This window comes from Piliocolobus tephrosceles, chromosome 2 (genome assembly GCF_002776525.5).
Source record: "Piliocolobus tephrosceles isolate RC106 chromosome 2, ASM277652v3, whole genome shotgun sequence".
Taxonomy (NCBI): domain Eukaryota; kingdom Metazoa; phylum Chordata; class Mammalia; order Primates; family Cercopithecidae; genus Piliocolobus; species Piliocolobus tephrosceles.
The window spans coordinates 117,093,354-117,118,118 of NC_045435.1; the positions used below are offsets into that span (position 1 = coordinate 117,093,354).

The 24,765-nt window shown below is 36.1% G+C and overlaps 2 protein-coding genes across 10 annotated transcripts in view; one reads left to right on the forward strand and one right to left on the reverse strand.

Annotated features, from left to right (window-relative positions):
• Window positions 1–13,575, forward strand: part of PHC3 (polyhomeotic homolog 3) — a 96,619-nt gene extending 83,044 nt beyond the window's left edge. For 7 of the 8 annotated variants that reach the window (XM_023213472.2, XM_023213464.2, XM_023213468.3 and 4 more), the window contains one exon: window positions 3,813–13,575. In XM_023213472.2, the coding sequence (XP_023069240.1) occupies window positions 3,813–3,967 (155 nt within the window). In that variant the 3' untranslated portion in view covers window positions 3,968–13,575. The remainder of the gene's footprint in view (window positions 1–3,812) is intronic. The other variant, XR_002731887.1, reaches the window with a different exon arrangement.
• Window positions 13,576–13,909: 334 nt separating this feature from the next.
• Window positions 13,910–24,765, reverse strand: part of GPR160 (G protein-coupled receptor 160) — a 44,383-nt gene continuing 33,527 nt past the window's right edge. The window contains exons 3-4 of one of the 2 annotated variants that reach the window (XM_023213475.3): window positions 21,089–21,209; window positions 13,910–17,096 (exon numbers count right to left, since the gene is read on the reverse strand). In XM_023213475.3, the coding sequence (XP_023069243.1) occupies window positions 16,008–17,024 (1,017 nt within the window). In that variant the 5' untranslated portion in view covers window positions 17,025–17,096; window positions 21,089–21,209 and the 3' untranslated portion in view covers window positions 13,910–16,007. Of the gene's footprint in view, window positions 17,097–18,224; window positions 18,287–21,088; window positions 21,210–24,765 lie in introns of those variants that run through there. The other variant, XM_023213477.2, reaches the window with a different exon arrangement.

The window sequence follows — 24,765 nt, forward strand, 5'->3', positions numbered from 1 at the left end:
TGTATACGCCCACAAAAACTTAGGTGTGAATTAATTGCTGACCATGTGGATTTAGAATCTGTTTTAAACTGGATGTATTTAGAAGATACTGAGTCTTTCTTTATTGGTTGTGGTTTTAGTAACTAAGGAAACCAATTTTAGTTTTTGAGCAGTATAGCTATCTTGAGAATTAACTTCAGAGTCTATATGGATGCGTGGGGCTGGGCTTTGGTTCTGTCATCTTCAGAAGTAGTCTCACTCTTCCATGTGGGCCACATGATCTGTTTGTGAGCCTGATTTTTCATTTGGGGGAAGTTTTTCTTTCCCTTTGTAGAAGAGAGTTGGTTTATATCCTGAGGAAAGTAGTTGCCCAAATAATTAACAAATAGATACTGCTGATTCTTCTTTCACTTCTTTTTTTATTTAGGCTAATTTTCCCCGGCATCCATTTGCCATGTGGCTACTTTACTAGAACGAAGGCAAATTCCTTTGTCTCATTCTTGCTTCATTTGAGTTAAACAAAAAAATAAAGCTTAATATTCCTTATAACCTAAAATGCTTGTCTTACAGAGCTCATTCGACACTTAATTTTGTTGCTAGGTATTTAGAAAACATTATATGTCATAAAAAGGACACAGCTATTATATAATTTAGAATTGCTTATTACTGTTTTAGAGTCTGGTTAATATGACTCTTCTCTTTACTTATGAAATGGGAGTGTTTCCAAACTGCTTTTGACAGGCCAAATAATAAGCTTATTTGTGTGATTAGTTATATCACCTTTCTCAAAAGTTTTCTCTGCATAATGCCTATAGTTTAAGGTAATCTCATACCAGAAAATGCCTTAATGATCATTTCTTTCTGCTTCTCTGGACTTTGTAAATACCGTTTTGAGCTTTTTTTCAGCTCTCATTCAGTGCTGTTTGTTTTCCCTGAGTAGTCTACTCCCAAGCTGTTCTTAAATAGAATGAACAAACTTGTAAATTTTGTAATCTCTTTTGTATTTTGTTTCTTTCCAGTTGAGATAGGCTTCCTTCCCTCTTTAATCAGGGCATTTATATTTACTCCTCCAGTTTTCTCTTCTCTTTGTATATCATCTTGTTAACCATCCTGTTCAGACTATGTTAGAGCTTGTATGCAATAGACCAGAATCTCAGAGCTGTTATCAGAATGAAAAATTACCGCCTTCTAATTTTTTCTGCATTAAAAAGTTATCTACAGGAACAATTCTTATTTTCAATTTACTGCAGGTTATCTTCTTTAACCCTTTCTTGCTATGGTGAATTGCCTTTTGCAGAGATCAGTTTGTCCTCTATTTATTCAAGTGTAATCCACAGATTTGATTTTTCTGTAGGCATAAACTAGGAATCGTTTTTAAAAACATTGACTATTTACTGGTTTTTGTAATATCAGTATTGGGACTTGTTTATTCTGTAGTATTGAGTGGCAATTCAGTTTTTGTGGTCAATTTTTGTGCAGGGTGTTTTGTTTTGAGTTTAGCTGGAGAAGTGATGCCAGACACTTGCAAGGTCAGTTGGGACCCATGTGCAGAGGTCCTTGCCCGTACTGAGAGCTGCACTGCACTTGCTTCTGGTGAGGTGAAGCTAGCTCAGTTGACTGGCTAGCTCAGTGTCAGATGGTGTTTGTTTTGTACACATCCCTGGGATCCAGGCATTTTACCAAAGTAGATGTTAGTGTCAGAAACTCAGAACTTTATCTCAGTATACCTTGAGCACTTAAAATTGTTTTTAAAATATATTTTTCTGTAATGAGTTTCTGGAAGCATACTTGCTTCCAATTTTTCTAAGTCACTTTATTTTTTTATTTCTATACTGATGTAACTACTCTTTTTTTGTGGTTAGCTTAAGAAAGTTGTGATCTAAAATGCATTCCTATTTGATCGTTCTAATTCCCAAAACACTTTTTGTTCTTTATTATTTTGCTAATACATTTACTGTCCACCTACAAGAGGATGTGTGAAGAGGAATCTCACAATACAGAGGAATAGGAATGTGCTACATATTTTCCTCATGGAGAACTCCTTGTTTCTATTCCCAAATGTAGCTCTTATAATTCTCATTACTTCTCATTGCTCCTGTTTTCTGAATCTAAGTAAGTCCCACCCTATCTTTCTCTCTCTTCTTTTCTTTCCTGTGTTCTTGTAAGTAAGACTGAAGAGAGAAGAACATTAGTTCTTTCATAAAAAGAAGGATGAAGTCACAACTAGATGCAAGATTAGTCAGTTTTGTCTGCCCAGTTTTGTTGAGCTACCTCTGGGAAAAGAAAAGGGGCTTTTCTATGGTGAGTAATCCCATTTCAACTATAGTTTCTTTTATAAGATAAATGAGCAAAAGCATAAAAATTTTGTAGAGGTATTGAAATGTGAATTTTTCAAAGTCTGAGAAATTACTAAAATAGAAATTGAAAAGCTAGTTGTTATATAACAGTAAAGATACAACTAACAGAGGACATGAGAAAAGAAATAAGCAAGAGAAAAAATGGACACAGCTGTATACAGGAAAAAATGTTTGTATTACTCTTACAGATAGCTCTTCTGTAGCAGATTATATTTTTGTTTATTGTGTATTTACTAATTCAGTCCTTATTGACAAATATTATGTATTCAATACCTATAATGCTTTGTGCTTTGTGCTGGGTTATAAGACATAATCTTACATAAACAAGAGGATGATAACATTTGCAAGTAGAAAGGATAATTGAACTAGCAAAATTGTGGCATCCAAAAGTGTAATGTAATTATTTTCATTTTTCATTATCTTTTTCTTTGTGTTTTCCCTTAGAATGCTGATTTGAATAAAATAGAAAAGCTGTCAGTTTTTATGTGTATTCTTAAATTCATCTTAAAATTTTACTGTATCTCAAGAAAGCTTCCATATTTTTGTATTCTCTCTTGTCTCAGCTGCTTAATTCATTACCTTTCCTATTGGTTTCTTTACCCTTAATGGGTAAGTTTGTTGAGTAATCTGGAATTGAAAATTTGGTAGACAGTAAAAACATTTGAGTTTCAGGTAGATACTGGCATTGTTACCTGCTAAAGCACCTGGTTTAGACTGAGAGCAAAATATTGGTTATATGGCAGGAAATTCACCAGCAAGCTCATAATTTCAGTGAGAATTGTTTTCTTAACAAAAGTGGAGACAAGCCCAGTGATACTAAGATTTGAAGTTGAAGTTACAAGTCAAGCAGTGTAATACATTTCAGCAGCATTGCAATAGATTGGTAATACAATCTTGAGAGATTTGATCTGTCCTGAGTGAACAATAAAAGTATTTTAAATGTACTTGTCAAGGGAAGGTTATAAATTAGGATAAGGTACAAATGATAATGAAAGTGGTACTTACTTGAGAAAATATTTCTAGGTTATTTAAATGGCAAAACATTATATTTTTGTTTCCTCTTTACCTATATGTGAAGGATGTATTATACAGAGATAAGTTCATGAGGTATAACTAGTTAACCCAAACCTGTTATGTGGCATGCTTTGAGGTAACACCATAGTCCTTTTTGTGAAGGCAGTATTATATCTAGACTTTGTACATTTTTGCCTCTTATGAATTATTTCTATAACATTATTTTAGAGCAAGAATTCCAAACAAATTGCTTTACCTGGATTTTGAATTAATTCTTATTTTCAGAATGCAAATACTCTATTCTTCAAGAGTGAACTCAAGACTACCATAAATAAATTTCATTTGTTTCTCAGCCTGTATTTCAGATTCTCAGACCCAGTGAGAGCATAACTGTGACTGTTAGGAGTAATGTCTAATTGTTGTATATTTAATTCTAACTTCCATCCTCTGGTCAAATTCCAGGCTGCCAGGATATTGCAGATGAATTCAGAGCACAGGAGATTGATGGACAGGCCCTTCTCTTGCTAAAAGAAGACCATCTCATGAGTGCAATGAATATCAAGCTAGGCCCAGCCCTGAAGATCTGTGCACGCATCAACTCTCTGAAGGAATCTTAACAGGAACATGAAGCCTTGATAAAACAGCAGTTTTACTCTTCTCACACAAACTTGTAAGGTAAAGGCCTAACTTGGTCTAGAATATGACACTTACTGTAGTGGATAGCCAAGCACATTGGGATCTCCACATCAAATACTGACATTTCTTCTACAGGTATAATAATTCATCATACATTTTCATAATTAACAAACATTGGTAAAATTAATTTTACAGGTTACATGAAACATTGAAAGACTTGTTATAGAGGGCCATGATATTTTTCAAAGAAATGTGTTATACTAGATAATTTTTTTAAAGGTGATGTTTATCATTAATATAAAGAATCCTTTTAAAAGTAATTTAATGATTTACATTTATCCTCTTTTGATTCGATTTTCTTATACATTTTTTTCTACCCTATTAGTTTTCTAAAGGTTGTCATGAGAGGTATGTTATGGAATAATTTAGTAGTCCAGTGACAGAATCATATGAAATCAGTGTACATTTTAAAAAATATGTCTTTTAGACATATGCTTTACCTATAAAAAAGGAATTGTGTTCTAGTATGAACAATACTGATCTGGAAGTGAGAAGAGTTAGTTTCTGTTCCAAACTTGACCAAGAATTTGGTTTGATTGAGAAAGTTTTCCTCTCAGTTTTTGTACATTTATTTAGAGCACTGGTTCTCAGTGGAGGTCAGTTTTGATTGCCAGGGGACATTTGGCAATGCTGAGACATTTTGGTTGTCACAGCTTGGGGGTGGGTTTAGGGGAGGGTTGCTACTGGTATCTAGTAGGTAGAAGCCAGAGATGTTTCTAAATATCTTATAATGCACAAGACAGCACCCCTCCACTATCAAGAATCATCGGTTCAAAAATGTCGGTACTGCCAAGGTTGAGAAACTCTGATATAGAAGGAGTGATAAATACTGTTTTCACCCAAAGGAATACTTTTAAAAGATGGAGCATACTAAATATATATGATGAAAGTATTTTTCACATAACATTCATATTCTGCTGAATAATTTTTTCTAGTTTAATCATACTAGAAAAAGAAAAAAAGATCTACAAATTGTCCTATAAAATAAGGACTAACATGGAAATAATTTAACTCTCAGAAAGTACTAATTCATTCTGATTATCTTTCATACCTCTGTGCTCCTCTGCAATGATGAAGGCATAATATGATTATACCTATGAACTAGTGCATAGCCTTTTCTGGCAAGAAAATAGTTTGTAGCAGATATGTGGTTGCTCTTTGGATTTTTTTCTAATGTTGAACATGCTGGGACTAGCTAGAATGTACATTCCTACTTCCTTTACCAAACGTTTGCATGCTTCCTGCAAAGCACTTACCAAGTGATTTCTCTTAAATCACCAGATATAATTTTGTATGTACATGTTTGAGGAAAAAAATTTAAAGCAAAAACTTTTACTGAACAGTGTTCTATAGAATTATGACACTAAAACAAAATTGTTTGTGGAAGCCCTGAAAGCTTTATAGTCCTGGACATCAAAAATTTTATTTGAGATGATGAATGTTTTGTTTTACTCTTTTCTTACATTACCACGATTGAGATATTTTAGTAATTGAAGGAACATACACAGATATTTGGCAGAAGTCGAGTAAGGAGGGGAAAATAAAGAGTCCGTGAGTTTCAGTCATTTTCACTGCTCTTTTCAAAAAGATTGTGTTGAGCTAGTAGAAGACTAAAGATGTCACTGAAGACATCACAGATATTATATTTATCTTTTGGCTTTGTGTACATTAGAGAATGTTGATTATTTTTATACAAAAATACAGCGGGTAATTTTTTTAATCTTTAGATGCCTCTTGTTTGAATGTATGCTTTGTGGAATTCTTTGTGTAGTAATGTTTTGAAAAAAGATGTTTACTGATAGTTACATGTAGGATTAGAATATGTAATGTAATATAAGGCTCATGTTCCAGACCTACGATAGCTTGTAGTCTATGTTACATATTTCTTTATATCACATTTTTAATCATTGGATTAAAGTTTCAAGGAAAGCTAGGTACTCTATAATCGGTTTTCATTTATTAGCTGTTAATCATCATGACAGAATTGTCATATGCTTGACTTTTCCCCTCTTCTTGGAATTTCAGAACAAAATACAGGCTAAGCATTAGTAAGAGATGGCTCACAGTATGAGGGAGGGAGGTGCAATGGAAAATCTTGCCTGGAATTAAAACTTCTCATAGATTATCCACAGTTAATACAAAATTTATTATTTGGGGATAGACTCCTCCAGCAAATAATGATTACCTCCCATAACTGTATTACTATGGTCTTTAAGGTATCAATTTTGAACTGTGTTGTAGGCTCTCCTTTTATTTATTTGCTTTCCTACTAGCAGCCATTCTGTACTTATTGAAAGTCCCTGTGCCTACTGCTGTCTTAAAAGTATTCAGGAGAGGCTTACAGGAGGGTTTTCTATTGGAGAATACCTTATAATCTTAAATCTAGTCCAGATCTCTGTTGTCCCCACTCAAAACATACCCAGAAGATGCACTTGCTTTTTTCAAGTGAGTTTTTATTTAAAAATGGCTTGTTTGCTATCACATTGGTACAGCTGTTTCTTCCAAAGCTGTTTCTTAATTTCAAAGCTTCAACTATATGTATAATGGATATATAGACAACACTGAGCATCCACCTCTCTCCTGAGCTTTAAAGCACAGTTTCAGTATGATATAGGTGGGGAGAGTATAATTGTTTTCATATCCTTTCATACTACTACTAAGAGTTTCAGGATTTTGACTGGGGAGAGGTAATGACAAACAGGGAACATGAAGGTTCTTCCTACTTTTGCTACCTAAGTTTGCATTTTCTGACTTCCTTAAAGTGTTGCACTCTTTATCCCATTGGGATAAAAAACCGTTAAGTTTGAAATTTTGCTTTAAGCCTTGTGTTCCTAGGGAAGTTAAACAACTAAGAGAGCTGATTTGTGAAAATTATTTTTATATGACATTAATATTCATCAAGCCTTGTGTAGGAATGTGTAAGACACAGCTATGCAGCTTTGAATATATAGTATGAGATAGAGTGTTCCAAATCCTGTCATTTTTTAAGTAGCATATTATTGCCCTGATGGTACTGTTACTTTGCTGTTGAATGCTCTAAACAGAACTTTTTTAAAAGGTGTGGTTTAAGAGCAGTCACCCAGGAGTAGACAAGGTGGAATGGGAGGAAAGAAATGGTAATGCAAAAGCTTGAGAATGGGCAGAGTCAGAGGAGGAGGCCATCATCCTTGTTAGCTTAGCCTGTGTCAACACTGAGCACATTTCTGCACTTTTGAAGTGAATATTCATGTTTTACTTAGAAGAAATAATTTCCTTTCATTAGGGATCCCAGTTGATTTTTGTTTCCTGGTGTATCAAAATACTTAGAACTATGAAACAAGTATTATTGTGATCATGCCTTTGAATAATTTTTGACATAGCTTATCTTCATATATCAAGTATAAAATTATAACGAGACATCTATTCACAAATACAAGTCTTAGATTGAATTGAAATGTGTTATAGTGCCCTGTCTCCCACTGACTTGTTCAGTTAAATGTCTTAAAGTACATTATGTACATCTTCAGGCTTTTGGTTCCACAATGGCACAAGTATGGCAAGGAGGCAATATAGTCTTAGGCTATATGCCTATATTAAATGTGTATAAACGATTTTTGAAAGAATACACTAGTATAGATGTATGTGAGTGATGCTGACCTGACAGCCATATCCAGTAGATGAAAATGACTGGACACACTGTTAAAATGTTTTAAAGATATATTTTCAACCAGAACAGCCTGGTTATAGTTTGTGGTTTAAAGATTCTCACCTTGATGAATTGCAGGAACACATGCAGCCTACTGGCATTGAGCATTAGCTAATGGCATGAAAGGGCCTCATCTCACTACCTCTCTTAAGGCCTCTAGCTCAAAGAAAACTGCATGAAAACTTACTTCTTAGATCTTTGTCTCAAAATCTTTAGCGAGGATTTTGTATTGGGGCTAACTTGAGGAAGGGAGGCAGCTGGGGCAGGACTTTCTGATACCTGACAGTCATGTTCCAGAGCAACCTTTGGGCAGTGGAAACTGGCCCATCTATGCAAAATGATTGCTCAATCTGTTTCTTGTGTACCACATATGTAACTAGCTGGGCCCTAAGGAAGGTTTTCTAGGGGGAAGGATAGGGGAGTAGAGGAGGAGACAAGTAGGAGGAACAAAGCATTCCAGACCCAAGAGGATAGAAGTTACGTAGGATAGATATGGCCTTCATCCATAGTTCAAAATAATACATTTTAATTGTTAGATGCCAGTTATAAATAGGCTATAGTTTTTATATGTCAAGATTTACCTGTAATCAGACTCATTCTTTCACTCTCTATACCCACTGTCTCCATGCTTAGGAGCATGGATATTAATAGTTCCAATGATATATAAGTTAGTGATTTTTGATTTCCGAAAATTTGACAACCTTTTATTATAGTTAGAGAATATTTGTCAAAAATTCAAAGGTTGTTTTAATTGAGTTGCCAGAATTACAGAGAGTTTCCATTATCAGGTACCACAGTTGAATCACCTCTGTAGATTGTTATAAAGAGGCATTTTAAGATAGTATTTTATTTGTTAGGTTGTATCTCAGTCTAAGAATTGGGAAAAGAAAAGCTATAGGTTTCTCTTTCCTAGTCTGGATTTCGGTAAACACAAGCCTACCTCTGCTTCTTTGGTTCACAGCAGTGTGGATCATGAAATGAACTGTTTACCCACATTCATCAATATTGGTATTTTATAAATCTACTTAGAGCATTTAATTTCATCTCACAGAGTGTGATCCAGTTTAGATAAGCACAAATACAGTATTAGGAAAAGTAAATACGCAATCTTACTAAAATTTCAACTTGTTAAGCTGTATGTCTTAAAAAAAAAATTATTTGGGGCTGGGCATGGTGGCTCACACCTGTAATCCCAGCACGTTGGGAGACTGAGGCAGGTAGATCACCTGAGGTCAGGAGTTCGAGACCAGCCTGACCAATATGGTGAAACTCCATCTCTACTAAAAACACAAAAATTAGCTGGGTGTGGTGGCGTGCACCTGTAATCCCAGCTGCTTGGGAGGCTGAGACAGGAGAATTGCTTGAACCTAGGTGGCAGAGGTTGCAGTGAGCTGAGATCATACCCCCGCATTCCAGCCTGGGTGACAGAGCAAGACACCGTCTCAAAAAGCAAAACAAAACAAAAAATTCTTTGGGAAGATAGGTCCTTTTTTGTTAGACTTTCATAAAATGTATCCTTATATAGTTTTGTTCACAGTAGTTTTATAAGCTTTCTTCAAATAAAAAAAAGTTTAAAATTAGATTACCTTCTTTGGAAAAATAATTTCCTAAATTTTTAAGAATTTTCCAAGTTTTACATATTAGTTTTTAGAACCTAATCCATTTTCAAATTGTACTATGAGAACGCTTTAAAAAAAAAAAAAAAGTTGTAAAGCATTAATACAAATATAATCATTACCATCACATTCCAGAGAATATGGCTTTTTCTAAACTTTCAATTTAGAAAACATACATTAAGGGGGAATCTCTGCCCTCCTTTTCAGCTCTGAAGACGAGCTTTTCTACTCAGACACATGCACACACCCCTTCCAAGTGTCATGTTTATGGGAACGTTTGGGAAATGTTTTCCAGATGTTTTATTTTTTTCCTTTTATAGTTTGTTGACATTTAATTTTATTTAAAGATGACAATTTTAATCTGAAATGTTAGAGAAGAGGTACAACATAATGAGGTTCTAGCTAGCTTTCTACTTTTGAAAAATATTTTTTTTTAACTGCTTTTTACAAGTACTGGTCCTCTCAGTGATACTGGTGGTGTTCAGTATGAATCCATAGAAAGAAAACAAAACGTGTTGTTTAAAAGAAGCAGAGTAATGAATTTCAATTTGGAGAAAACCAATATAATTTTAAAACACTGTTATACTACATAGCAAGGTTTTAATTAAATATAAGAGTAAGGTAGTAAGTTCTTTTAGAGCACCTGTTTAAATTTACTCCAGGAATCATCTTAAGGATTGATAGTCACCATCATTTATTGACCTAAAAGTTACATTTCATGGAATGTTATCAGTGTTAAATCCAAGCTTTGTGGAGCTTTAAATGACGATGGTGAAAAGTTGGTGTTCGTGAGAGTGGTGGGTTGTTTAGTCATCAGTGAAGTTAAACATCAACCTGTTTTAGAAATAATTTTTTAGTCTTGCTTCAAGTAAACCAGAAGTGTCTAGTATTTAAATCTTTATTTAGAATGCTTCCCTTAAAAGTATTTTTTTGTTTTGGGTAGCATTAAATAATCAGTAAATAATCTATTTCAGTAGTAAATAATAGATGAATTAAGATGATGATGAGTTAGGATTAACACACTGGTCTGGAGACTGAGGTTTTATGTCAGTGGGTTAGCTGTGTGTGACATGTTGGGCAATTACTCAGCTTTTTTAACAGCTTCCAGATATGCAATATGGTTCCTGTACTACTCAGAAGTTGATTTTGGTTTAATTCATCTTTGAGGTACCTCCCAGATCTAAAACTATGATTCTAGGCCATGTAATGGGGTTGCTCCTACTTCATTCTCTTTCCCTTTTTAAGGGTTCGGTTTAGCATCCATTTCTTGGGTCACCTACAGTCTTTGTTCTCCTAAGGATTAAAATAGAAAATTCATACGTAACAAGCAAATGAGGACATTTTCCTAAATGCTCCTTATTGGTTAACCACTGAATATACGAACACATATGAATATGGTGATTCATGTACTTATATTCAGCAAAACATTTGAACACTTATATGTGCAGTGTGTGGTGATCATGACATGAGGAACTGGTAATAAGTAAAATCTTCCCCCCAAAATTCATTGTGGCTTAAATAAATATGAACATAATCATTACTACTTAATAAGCTGACTGAGAGGGAATCTTAATAAACTTGGAACTGGGAGGAAGTATTTTTATGCATTGGGTAAAGGGTTAGGGCTAGATGACATCTAAGGGGTCTGAGTGAATCATATCATAATTTTTATAAAACATTTCATATACTAAACATCAGTTGGCCCTATACCTGATTAAGTTACAAAATTTAGGAGACTTAACATTAAGGACATACAGGTTGAGACAGCCCATATTTTACGGCATTATTTTAACACTTGAATCTGTTCCAGAGTTGTTGCTAACAAGGCATGTGGCAGAACAAAAAAAAGCTGGTGTTGATATAAGAGCTTTTTACCTAGTATTGACAGTGTAGCAACTTTTTTTTTTCTTTTTTTGAGACGGGGTCGCTCTGTCGCCCAGGCTGGAGTGCAGTGGTGTGATCCCAGCTCACTGCAACCTCGCCCGGGTTCAAGCGATTGTCTTGCCTCTGCCTTCCGAGTAGCTGGGATTACAGGTGCCCGGCACGACACCCGGCTAATTTTTGTATTTTCATAGAGATGGGGTTTCACCATGTTGGCCAGGCTGGTCTCTAACTCCTGACCTCAAGTGATTCACCCACTTTGGCCTCCCTAAGTGCTGGGATTACAGGCGTGAGCCACCACGCCTGACAGTGTAGCAGCTTTCTAAAACTGAAAAATCTCAAAGGAGATCACTGGAACAGACTAGTTCATTTATTTTTTGTTTTTAAATTAAGAAAGATGACACAAAATAAATGTTACTGTATTTTAAGCTATTACAAATATCCACCTTTTAAAGATACGTAAGAAACAGTAATATTCTAGACAGCAGATAATACAAAGGGCATCCTTTAAAATGCAGAACGGGTAAACATGAAACAGTTCCATGCTTGAATTGGTAAGTATTTGGGGGGTAAACATTGAATGGGAGATTTATTGGGTTAAGGTCCCTTCCTTGTCACTCTGGGATGCTGTGAATCACATTGTACTTCCTGTTGACACAGCTTTACATATCAACATCAGTTGATACTAACATTCTCCATAAAGATATAGAATGAAAATATCTATTAAAAAATAGTTTATCATTCTTGTGGCTTTTTGTTTGTTTGTTTTGAGACAGAGTCTCGCTCTGTCACCCAGGCTGGAGTGCAGTGGTGCGATCTCGGCTCAATGCAACCTCCACCTCCCAGGTTCAAGCGATTCTCCCACTTTGGCCTCCCAAGTAGCTGGGATTACAGGCATGCGCCACTACGCCTGGCTAGTTTTTTGTATTTTTAGTAGAGATGGGGTTTCACCATGTTAGCCAGGCTGGACTCAAACTCCTGACCTCAAGTGATCCGCCCGTCTCAACCTCCCAAAGTGCTGGGATTATAGGCATGAGCCACTGCGCCTAGCCTGTTGCAGCTTTTTAAAGCAGGAAATATCCAAATAAAATGTTGGATTAGAATCTTTCAAACTAATTGAAAACGGGAAGACTATCATCTAAGTAGCCAGATAATCTGGGTTTCAAAAAATTATTCCATGGTACTAGTTTAAAAAATACTAAGTGTTTTAATTTTTAAAGTATAACTAATTTTTCAAATATTTTATGCTGTTAAAATATGTATTACATAAATACTTTTTGTATATGTATTCTTAAATTTCAAAAAGTCAACTGAATGTGCAAAGATGATATAATTTTGGATGCATACATTTAAACTAGATTCCCAGTCCTCTCCTTCAAAAACTTGGTCTTTGTTTTTCCTATAGGGGAAAAAGTCAAAATAAGTTCCAAAAATTATCCTCAAAGTAGTATTATGCTTGTAGTAAATGAAGGTTGGATAGATGGATACTGACAATGGTGGCAGGCATTTCAAGCCTTTTATTAAATTAGTACTTTTTGTCTTCTTCCTTATTAACATTTTGTTGTTAATTTTAGCAAAGACCAATTGTTGTGATAAACTGGTGTTTTTTGGATGTTTAAGCACATGTTAACCAATTTTGTAATTCCTCCTTTTGGTTCCTCCCATTGTTCTAAAATAGGACTTTCGTATTATTAAAAACTCAAAAGATGATCCACCCAGGATGAACAAAGATCACCAAGGGGAAAGAAAACATTTTTTATCTTTACAGAAAACAAATGTTAAGATTATATATAGATGTATTCTTTACATTGGATATTGTATTAGAGTCCTCCTTACAAGAAATGAAATAGTTTTTAGCACTCTTAGCATTAGAGTTCCTAGATTGGTGTTGATAGCTACAGTTTTAAAATGTATAACCTGAAAATGAAGGTTAATTTTGCATTGTAAGAGCACATTTGATCTATGTAAAAAGTGTCCATTTGGTGTATTTTTTTAAAAAAGAGAAAGCACTTTCATATTAAGTAGCATGTGTATGAATTTAGATTTTCATATTTGTTGTGTCTGTATTCAGTGAAGTAAATTGAGCATTTAAATGTTTGTTGATGGCAACATTAACTATTAAATTAAAGCACCTTATACTCTGCTGCTTAACTTGCTTGTAATTGCACCTTTGTTACCTGCACATTTTCATATAGAATATTGTTGTAACATTGCTTCGTGTGGGTCTGGATGGAAGATTAGTGGGCCTACAGGATCATTTATTTATATTGTTTATATTATAATAATATATTGTAGACCAGTTGTAAGTTCATTTCTTTACAAATAAAAGCCTCTTCCATTTGGCTGGTCTATTGAGTAATTTTTTTTTCTTTAAGCTTGTGAGACATGGGGAATCCGGTGTTAAAAAGCTTAGTGAGGTTTGAAATGGTTTTAAAATCTCCTGATTTAAAATCTGCAAAGAGTGTAAGTCTTTACTGATTAATTTCAATATATTTAAACATATTTTAGTCCCATATTTGGCCAACTAGAAGGCAATATATTTAGAGGAAAAAGTAACACAGAGAAGGAAAGAGGGCCGGGTTTTAATGTTTTAAACTGTTTAAACACACCCTGATGTTCTCTTGAACATAGGAGTATTTGTCCTAAACTTTCAATATAGTTGGTTCTCTATATGCATTTGGTTTTTATAGAATAATGTGATTTTTATTCCTACTTTCTCTCTTTTTTTTTTTTTTTTTTTAACATTGTAGCATCTATTATAGGGGTTATTTCTGTTCCCTACCATGTCTTCCGTTAGCAGACCTGATCATAGAGAGGTGGACATATGATTGAAGTCAGGTTGAACAGTCATTCCCTGGGACTGTATATTTGAAGTTAGGAGATGTTTTAAGTTGGAATTATGAAAGCCCTGAGCTGCTGGCAGCCAGAATACCCACTTTGTTGGACACAAAGTGGAAACCAACAGCTCAAGAGAGATTCTCCTAGTAGTTTACCGAGTTGTCTTTCCAGTATCCAGCTTGTTCTTAGAATGGCTCAGGTTGAGTTTGTATTACCTGCTACTCAGAATTCCTGACTGACTGTCCAGGAGCATTTCCCAGCTTGTCTTTATAGATGGTTAATTAATTAGCTAATTAAAGAGACTTCTGTGCTCAAGTAAATGGGTTTCTTCTTCATTATAGCACTGTAAAGCCTTAAGATGTTCATGGGCATTGTACATTTTCAAGTGAAAAATAATTAAGAAACAACATTCTTCACATTTGACTCTGAAACAAACCATTCTTTTTGAGAACAGTCAGTGGCACCAATGAAAGGCAGTGTAATATATAGTGGTAAAGAGCAAGAACTCTGGACCAGAATTCTGGGTTTGCATCCCAGCTTCCCCAGTGTCTAGCTGTATCATAGTGAGTTTCTTACTTTCATTGTTTAAATTTCCTCATCTGTAAGAAGGGGATAATAGTTCCTGTCAGAGTTGCTGTGAGGATTAAATCAGTTGCTGCATGTAAAACACTTAAGATGGTACCTGGCACACAGGACACATTTCTTAAATCTCTTTGCCATTATTAATGTTCCATAGCACTTGTTTTAGGACATTTTTTCAAATAATGGAAAGTAATCCATTTGTGGATCATGAACTCAATTTAGTGGATCAAAACCAGCATTTAAAAAATGACACTAAAAAACATATTTGCATGATATGTAAGGGTAAGTATTGTTATGACATGTAAACATAATACATACATGTCTATGGGTCATGATGTTAAAAAATATATCTTACTATAAATATAAAAAAAAATCAAAAGCCACCAATTCAGGAAAAGCTAGGTTTAGATTTATGCAATATAGTATTTATAAATGGGTGACAAAAATACCTATGTAGCTTAATTCCTAAAGTAACATAAGATTATTCTGCCACTCATATTGTTTTACTCCAACGAAGCTACTCTGCCCATCCACTGGGGGAGGTTTGGCAATGTCTGGAGACATTTTTTATTGTTTCTACTGGGCATGGAGGTGCTACCAATCAGCAGGCAGAGAGCAGGGATGCTGCTAAACTGCACCCCAACAGAAAATTAACCAACCCCAAATGTCAAGAGTGCCGAAGATGAAAAACTCTACTTTTACGTGTGATACATTGCCAATGTCATTATGATGTGACATGCAAGTATGTGACATACAAGTTATAATATGAAAACGAATCTGCTGAATCATGGAAAGGGACCTAGTCATTACTTCCAGTTCCATAAGGTGAGCAATTAAAACTCTCTTCTTCCAGGAATATTTGCATTAAGAACAGAGATATACTTTTTAAAATCAGCTACATTTAAAATAAGCTAATCTTCCTCTTACACTGAACTTTATACCGAATCATTTTAAGAACAATTTTTATTTTCTTGCTTTCATTTGAACATTTAATAAAAATGTTTTGGTTGATATCTTAAAGTTGTCAGTGAAATCTCAGATTTACGTAACAGTTTGCATCCAGTAGTTTTTTTGGGTAACACAAACATCAGTATGGCCAAATGTTAACTCATTTCACTTTCTGTGTTAATAACAAAATAATATTTGTAATATACTGACCCTGAACAACTATAAAAACTTCTTGGAATTATTTTGTTTTTAAAATAAAACACTATTTAATAAATAGTATCATAGCCCCAAAAGACACATTGTGAACAGTATCAAAGTTAAGGGGCAAAAGCTTTAGTTCAGTTTATTTTTTAATATGTCCTGAGTTCTGTTTATAAAATTATGATCTTACTATAGTTGTAACTTTTAATATTAACAAATCATTATTGATATAGGCTTTTCTATTTGCTCAAGATTAGGAATTGTAAGTGGAATGAAGCAGCACTTCCAGTTGACAAATGGATCCAAAGGTAATCCAATGTCTCTTAAATTAAGCTTGTGACAATTAAACCAATACACTGTAGCAATGAGAAAACTATTGACAAAGTACAACCAGGGAATATTCATCTCAATATATGCTGGAACCTGAACTTTAAGTAAAAGAATGATTACCTGAAGTAGTACAAATGGTAACCAGGTACTGAGAAAACAGACAATGAGCTTGGATAAGAATATTTTTTTCGATCTCACAGTGTAACTGGAGTGGGATGAAAAAGGAAAATATAAGATAGTTTCATTCATATAGGAAGTTATCCTGACAGCCTGTACCAAAGTAGTAACTTCTTCCCAAGAGGTTATGAAAGCTACAAATAAAATCATCACCATGAAAAGTGACAGCCAGTAACTCTGAATGCTGACATAGAAAGGACAGTGATGAGAATAAGCATTCTGTGCCTTCAGGCTTTGGTAGATGGCTGGGTCTCCCAAAACATAAGCAAGGACTGAAATCCAAATTAAAATTACTGTAAAGAAATAAAATAATTTTTGACACTTAAATGAAAGCTTGGTTGTTTTAGAGAAATTGAGGCAATAATCTATACAAGCTATCAGGAAAACTGGATAATGCAAAAAGCCATAAGTAAAGGAAATAATTTGAGTTAATAGGCAGATGTGGTATTTAGTAAACCTAATGCTTAAAAGTACAAAATCCCTGAAATACAATATAATGGAAATGTTTACCAAAAGTAAAAGATCAATGAATGCTAGTGAAATGCAAAAATATTCCATAAAATTTTGACAGGTGTTTTTTCTTCTCATTCCTAGTGTAAGGATATTTAATAATATTTTCCCAAGTATGATCAAGAACAGCAGACAGTTAACATCTAGGGGCTGGCTGGTTTGATGTAACTGGTACTGAAAAGAGCAGTTCTCTGAAGAGAGGGCAGTCATATTTTTACTTAAATTTCAAGAAGACCTGCTGAAATACACATGATAAAACACTGCTTCCTTTATTTTCCGTCCCTGCAAAAAAAAGTGAAAAGAAAACCTTAATGTTACCTATTTTGAAACTTTACAAAGCAAGCACCACTATTCTTAAAAGCCTAATGCAGTTATTTCCCCAAATATATGAATAAGAATTATATGTCATATAATACAGAACATAAAAATTAATGTGTATACTTTGGTCATTTTTTTGAGACCCAGATAGTCTAGAACGCAGAGATTTTTAAACCAAAATGTTAAATATAAATTACTAACTTCTATATGTAAGTACAGGTTTTAATAACTTAGAGAAATGGTTTTATCTACCAGGGCCAAAACTCATGCCTAAAATAGAAGCTTGATAGCAATAGGTAAAACAACTACATAGAGCTTTTAATCCCACCTCACTCTGACTCCATACTGCATGACCCCAGTCCCTTTTGTCAGTGAAGTTTAGAAGCCATGCTTATGGGGCCCCTTAACACAGTTTTCAAAGCTTTTTAGTTTCAGGATCCTTCAGATTGAATCTTTTCCTGAATCTCTGAAAACAGATGGTTTTAGCTAAAAATAATGGAAACATAGGTAAAGAAAGAGAAGTGTTTATCTTCTGGATATGATCTTTCAGTTGTGGCATGTGGAGAGACAAGATAATACAGGGAAGGAATAGGGACTGAGTATAGATACATGAGAACATCAGGAAGCGGTAGGTAAAGGCAAAGGAACAGGAGTTGAGGCTTCAGTAATACATGCATTTGGAAGCAGGAAAAAGAGATGATGAAAGAAGTCAGAAGAAGAAATCAGGAAAGGATTGGAAGGAAAGGAAGGAGATCCAAGAAACACATCCTTAAAAAAAAAAAATCAGAGTTGACCCAAACTTACTTCTACAATACTATTCAATCACAGTATTTATAAATGGGGGGGGGGGGGGGGGGGACAACGAAAAATGACAAGAACAACAAACCCAACCACAAATGTCAACAACTGGAGATGGGTTCAAAACCACACAGGTTGGCTGGCTGTGGTGGCTCTTGCCTGAAATCCCAGCATTTTGGGAGGCCAAAACAGGAAGATGGCTTGAGCCCAGGAGTTGGAGACCAACCTGAGCAACATACGGAGCTCCCTCTACCAAAATATATATATATATAATCTGGGCATGGTGATGCACACCTGTGGTTCCAGCCACTGGAGAAGCTGAGGTGAGAGGATCGCTTGAGCCTGGAAGGTCACGGCTGCAGTGAGCTGCGATTGTGCCACTGCACTCCAAGCCTGGGTGCACTCTAGCAAGACCCTGTCTCAAAGAAAAAAAAGAAAGAAAGAAAACACAGGTTGAATATCCCTTATCAGAAATGCTTAGGACCAAAAGTGTTTTGAATTTTGAATGTGTCACTAATCCAGAAACCCACACTTTCATTTGAGCATCAGGTCAGTGCTCAGAAAGTTTTGGATTTTAGAGCATTTCAGATTTCAGATTTTGGATTAGGGAGGCTCACCCAGGGATATGGTCATCTTATGATATGCAGCCATTAAAAATGTTTCTCAGGATAGGAGGAAGACTTGGTTTTCATAGTTTTCACTCTACGTTCATTTGTTAAATTTTAAGCCTTGTGAATTTGGTACATGTTAAAAAAAATGTCATGATAAATTTCCACAGTATGTTTAGTTAAGTGAAATGCAGGTTACAAAATTATGTAGCAACATGTCATGTAAGAAATTATACATGCATAGAAAAAGGCTAAAAAGGTACATATCAAGTTATCAATACAGTAGTGTTATCCTTTGTTTCCCAAACTTTAAGGAAAAATATGGAGTACTGAGTCTGCAAACTGAAAAAGTTAAATTTGCCTAAAAATAGGTCACTGATGATTAAATAATTTTGTCTGAAGGTAAAGAAATCAGTGTGACAATAGTGAAAACATGGAATCAATCCAAATGCCCATCAGTGACAGATTGGATAAAGAAAATGTAGTACATATATACCATGGAATACTATGCAGCATAAGAAAGGAGATCATGTCTTTCACAGGAACATGGATGGTGCTGGAGGCCATCATCTTTAGCAAACTAACGCAGGAACAGAAAACCAAATACCACGTTTTCACTTACAAGTGGGAGCTAAATGATGAGAACTGATGGACACAAAGAAGGGAACAACAGACACTGGGGTCTACTTCAGGGTGGAGAATGGGAGGAGGAAGAGGAGCAGAAAAAAATAACTATTAGGTACTAGACTTAGTACCTGGGTGACAAAATAATCTGTGCAAAAAACCACCATGATATGAGTTTACCTATAAAACAAACCTGCACCTGTACCCCTGAACCTAAAATAAAAATTAAAAAATCACTGTGAGAGAGTTTTGATGACAGTTTTGTCGACAGATTGAACCATTACTCTCATGGCCATAAATCGGTCATAAGATAATTTATTAAGGTATACAAATAATGAATCTACTTATAGAAATGTATGTATGTGTAAAGGCAATTATAATACAAAATCTGTTTTCATAACTATAAAAGACCCAATCAAACAAGTACTTCCCACACTTGTTTTTTTCCCCTGTATTTAAACATAGTACAGTTTAATTTGATCCTATCCAAAAAAGTTGCATTCCAGATTTAATATACAAGGGCAGAGAAACGTAGCCGCAGACTCGACAAATGCCATTGGTCTTGTAAGTGGTGTTGCTTGGATAAAGAAGCCAAGATGAGTAAGACCGTAGGAAGTCCCCCTTGTGCCAAAAACAGAAACAAAAAAGGCTTAGTTTTAAACAACCAATGTTGGTTTAAAATGAGGGTGAGGAAATCGTGTGGATTCATATTTATAAAGACCCATTTTTCAGAAATGTAACTTTAGGATAAAAGAATAGAATCATCTGTCTCACATAATTTTAACTTTTATAGCTCCTATTCTAAAGTAAGGAAAGCCAAGTCAGGCTGGGGGCCGTGGCTCATGCCTGTAATCCTAGCACTTTTGGGAGGCCAAAGTGGGTAGATCACTTGAGCTCAGAGGTTCAAGACCAGCCTGGGCAACATGGTGAAACCTAGTCTCTACAAAAAATAACAAAAATTAGTTGGGTATGATGGTGGGACCTATCCAGCTACTTGGGAGGCAGAGGCGGGAGGATCACCTAAGCCCAGGAAGTCGAGGCTGTGGTGAGCCAAGATCATGCCACTACATTCCAGCCTGGGTGCCAGATTGAGACTGTCGCAAAAAGAAAAGAAAAGCTAGGTAGGCAACATCCAAGGGATGTTTTCCAAGTTCCTGTTTCATCACTGACTCTCACCTGTGGAGGCACCTGGAAGATGACAAAAGCAGGGAGGAGGAGAACCTGGAGGAGGACCCTTGTGTCTCCTAGGGGATAAGGAAGGTCCACCGAGGAGGAAGAGAATCAGTTACAGCCACCAAGGCAGGAACCAAGAACCTCTTCAGAAGATGACTGGAATAAAGAAGACAAGTTCGACATGGAATATGTAAGAGAATCATAAAGCTAGAAGAAAAATAAGAGCAGGGAAGACAGGCAACTTGAGGCAATAAAAAGCGAAAGGAAGAAACTGGAAAACAAGATTTTGGCCAATTTACAATAGTTCCTGAATACCACGGTCATGGAAACCAATCAGAGCTTTCTTAGATGAGACCAATTTTATATACTGTACCCCAGTTACCCCATAAACCAATATAAGTGTTCAAAATTCCAATATTTTGTTTTTAAAACAACTCCCTGGAAAAGTCAGAAATCCTTTGATAAGCTACCTAATTTTCCCTAGAAAAATGTTCACAGTAAATATAGGGACTCAGAGATTTACAAGATCTGGTCCTTTTCCTGCATGATTCTTTAAACTACTTGTGAATCAACTCTTATGCAATGCGAAAAGTTAATGTGAAAGTCCTTTTCAAGGTATCTTGCTTTGCGATCTGGCCCAGTTTGGAGGTATTAGCAGGGCCTCAGGGAAACAAACCATGATTTCATTTCACTGACCCAATCTCTGTTTTTCCCTTTGTAACCCAATTAATTCTTAACAACTTGCATACTTACTCTCCTTGACTTCCTTGACTGATGATCTTCCTATTTAATTTCGCTTTTACTGCCTTCAATTATGTTATTTTTGGTTCCTTGCATTTCATTTTGATACACCAAAATGCTATGTGAGTAAGCTCTGTGTGAAAGATAGAAAAGAAAACGAAACATTAAGAGCTATCTTAATAGCAAGAGTCCAGTTAAACTGGTTCCAGATCACTGCTTAGAAAAATTGTAGCTTTTTGTGGGACTGAAGCCAGTAACTAACTGCTTACATTCTTAAGTTTCTTTCTTGCAAAAGGAAGAAAGGGGATACTTGGATTGAAAGCACATCAAAAATGAAGAGATTGATGCATATACCACATTTACTTAAAGGAATCTTACTTTATAGTTTTCAGCCACAAGATAAAGCAGCTGTCCTCAAAGTGTTTGGTTGCAGGACCCTTTGACCCTTGTTGCATGTTAACATCAATAACATTTTTAAAATGTTATTTAAATAATATGGTAAAAAATTACTATATTTTACCAAACAATAATTTAGTGAGCACAGTGGCATTATTTTACATTTCACAACTTGCTTTAGTGTCTGGTTTAATAGCAGACAGCTGAATTCTCATCTACGCCAGGTCTGTCGCGCAGACCCTGGCCGAGCAACAGATGAAAGGAGTACTCAGACACAGATATGCAGTGTAACAGCAGCTAGGGGGCTGCCCAGCACTAGTGGCCGAAGAAGAGAGCAGCCTCAAAACAGCTGGAGCTGCTTGCTTTTATTCAGTACAGACATAATGCCGAAAGCCTGGGGCAAACATAATCTGTAGGTAATTCACATTATTATTCCCCCTTCCAGGGAGCAGTCACGCGTGTGGATGAGCAAAGGTCGGTTTCTGGACAACACAAGTGAACAAGCCTATTTAAGATAAATCCCCCTACACGTCCTTGTACCTACTTCTTGCCCTCTGCCTCAAGGTCAGAAAACAGCTGCCTTTGGCTTATTCTCCCCCAAAGCTATGCAGAGCCTTCCAACCTTCCAGAAGGCCTGCTCCTTTCCCTACAGTTTCTCCCACCACTCTGACCAATCTACATCTCTCCATTTTGTTTTTTTGCATCAGATTGTGTTGAGTACAGATGTGTGCAGCAACAGGTTTGATAAGCGCAGCAGTTACAGCTCGTGTTCTGTCTGGCTTTGCATAAAGGGGTTAGAGGCACATAATTCATCAAATTCTGCCCTCTAGAGAAGGTACTGACTGGCCTCTCAAGTTGTTTTAGCTAGCACTGACCAGTCCCATGGGGTCATACAGAAGTTGTCTGCTATGGCCTCAGTTAATCCTTTCATAAATGGGCTAGTGGCTCCATTTTCTCTAATGCTTTTTCTTATCTCTTTGTAAGTGTTGAAAGTAATGGGTTCATGTACCCGATTGCCTTGTTGATCTTGCATTACCAGGCAGACCAAGAGCTCCCCTTCTAATGCTGCTTAAGACAGGGTCCCATAACTGTAGTGTATCCCTTGTCCTTTTTCCAATTTATTGGGGAAGGGGGCTCAGGGAAAATCTCTGTCTCCTCCATGGCACCTTTACCCAGTAACGGTGGGACTGAGTGAGGAGAAGGCAGCAGTAGGGTATATAACGGTTCTTCCTCCCTTCCCTTTTTAGGCTCTTCTGTGTAGAGTGGGGTCAAAGCAGCCCTAACTAAGGCCCATAATGTTAAAGATGTTACTGGGACCCCATTGCCCTTATGCATGATTGTCATTTAAGATTTCTTCCCACTTGCTCCCGGAGCTCTAGGTCTAACGTGCCTTCTGGGAACTATGGGTTATGGAAAACAAGTTTGCATTAGGTCCCTTAATTGGGCCTCTGAAACCGAGGCTCCACTAGCTTTAAGCAGTTGTTTCAATACTTTTATATGCTGTTTCTGTTGAGCAAATAAGTGTTGTCCCATGATGAAACCCTAGCTTGAAAATTCCCTCGAACTTGGAAATCCCAAGAGGGCTCCAATTCCAATTACTTGCTTACTGCACAGTCTCTTCACTTTCGTTTTTGAGGGTTACGTCGCAATCCATTGCAGTGTTCCTCACACAGGGCACCAGCTGCTGGGTCTGTCCCGCAGACCCTGGCCAAGCAATGGATGAAAGGAGTACTCAGACACAGATATGCAGTGTAACAGCAGCTAGTGGGCTGCCTGGCACTAATGGCCAAAAAAGAAAGCAGCCTCAAACAGCTGGAGCTGCTTGCTTTTATTCAGTATAGACATAATGCCGAAAGCCTGGAGCAAACATAATCTGTGGGTAATTAACATTATTGTTCCCTCTTTCAGGGGGACATGGGACGGGGAGGTTGCAGTGAGCTGAGACTGCATCACTACACTCTAGCCTGAGCAACAGAGTGAGACAGAGTTGTCTCAAAAAAATAATACTAATTTAAGAAAATAAAAAATAAAAAAGCAACATTCAAATAACAGCAACTGTATTGATTACTGATATCCATAGGATTGTGACTTGACTATCCATTTGGGTAATGAAATTTTGTCCCTCCAAAAGGTAAATATAAACTTTGAAGAGTTTGTATTTGAAATGTGGTCTTTGCTTGACATGTATCCAAATTCAGTGGAAAAAAATAAAATGTCACTCAACTCTGATAATGTTTCGCATTCATTCATTTGCACAGTACAGTTATATTCAGTAAGTAAGAAAATATGGAAATGTTTTTATTTTACTTATTTTTAAAAATAGGTGATATAATTTACATGATACAAAAATTGGGTGACAGATGTGTATTACAGTGAAAGTTACCTGTCCCACCCAATCCTCCAACACCCCTACTCTGCCCAGCATTGCCTAGCCAGTTCCCCTCCCTAGATACAACCACTATAACCAGTTATTTGTATATATTTCCAGAGATATTCTAAAGCAAAGTTTTAAAAAGAAATATGACATTTCCTTATTAAGACAACTAGTGAGAGATCGTTGATTTGTCCTTTCCTGTCTTACTTATACACTGATAAAATCTGATAAAAGAGGCACAAAGGTAGAACACAACCAAGAACTATCAGTGATCTGCCGGAAGCAGGAGTAATTCCCACCAACCCAAACATAAGGTTGGCGATAAGGAACGCCAGTGAGGCCAGGCAGAAGACAGCAAGCAGGGGTTAGCTCAGGGTAGGGGACAGGTGATTTTTATTTTTCTCCTTCAGTGTAGAATTAGTGCTCACCCACAGGCCTGCTTCGTCTCTGCTTCTGCCCATGGAGGATTTTTGTTCTTTGATCCCTACAGTTAATGGGCTACCAGGCCAAAACATTTCATTGCAGATGAGTTGCCCTTCAGTGTTGTCTTCCCTGTCGTGGGCTGGGGAACGGGGGAGGCAATGCATTCCAGATGGTACATTACAAGATGGTGGAGCCTCTGTCAACCTGGGTCCTTGAGTGATTGTGTGAAGCAAAGCCCCTGGCGATTCACAATGGGTGTATAGTATGAGCAAGAAATATACCTTTATTGCATTAAGTCAATGGGATTTGGCCTATCCTGACTAATGCCATTCCTTATTATTCTCTATATCCTTTGAAATTTTTTTAACAGGATGTATTATTTATATTATCAGAAAAAAAAGCTACAGTAGAAAAAATACCTTTAAAAAGACACAATACAGATGTAAGAGTATCGGTAAAACTCAAAATTCAATTTTAATTTGTAATATATTTGTAA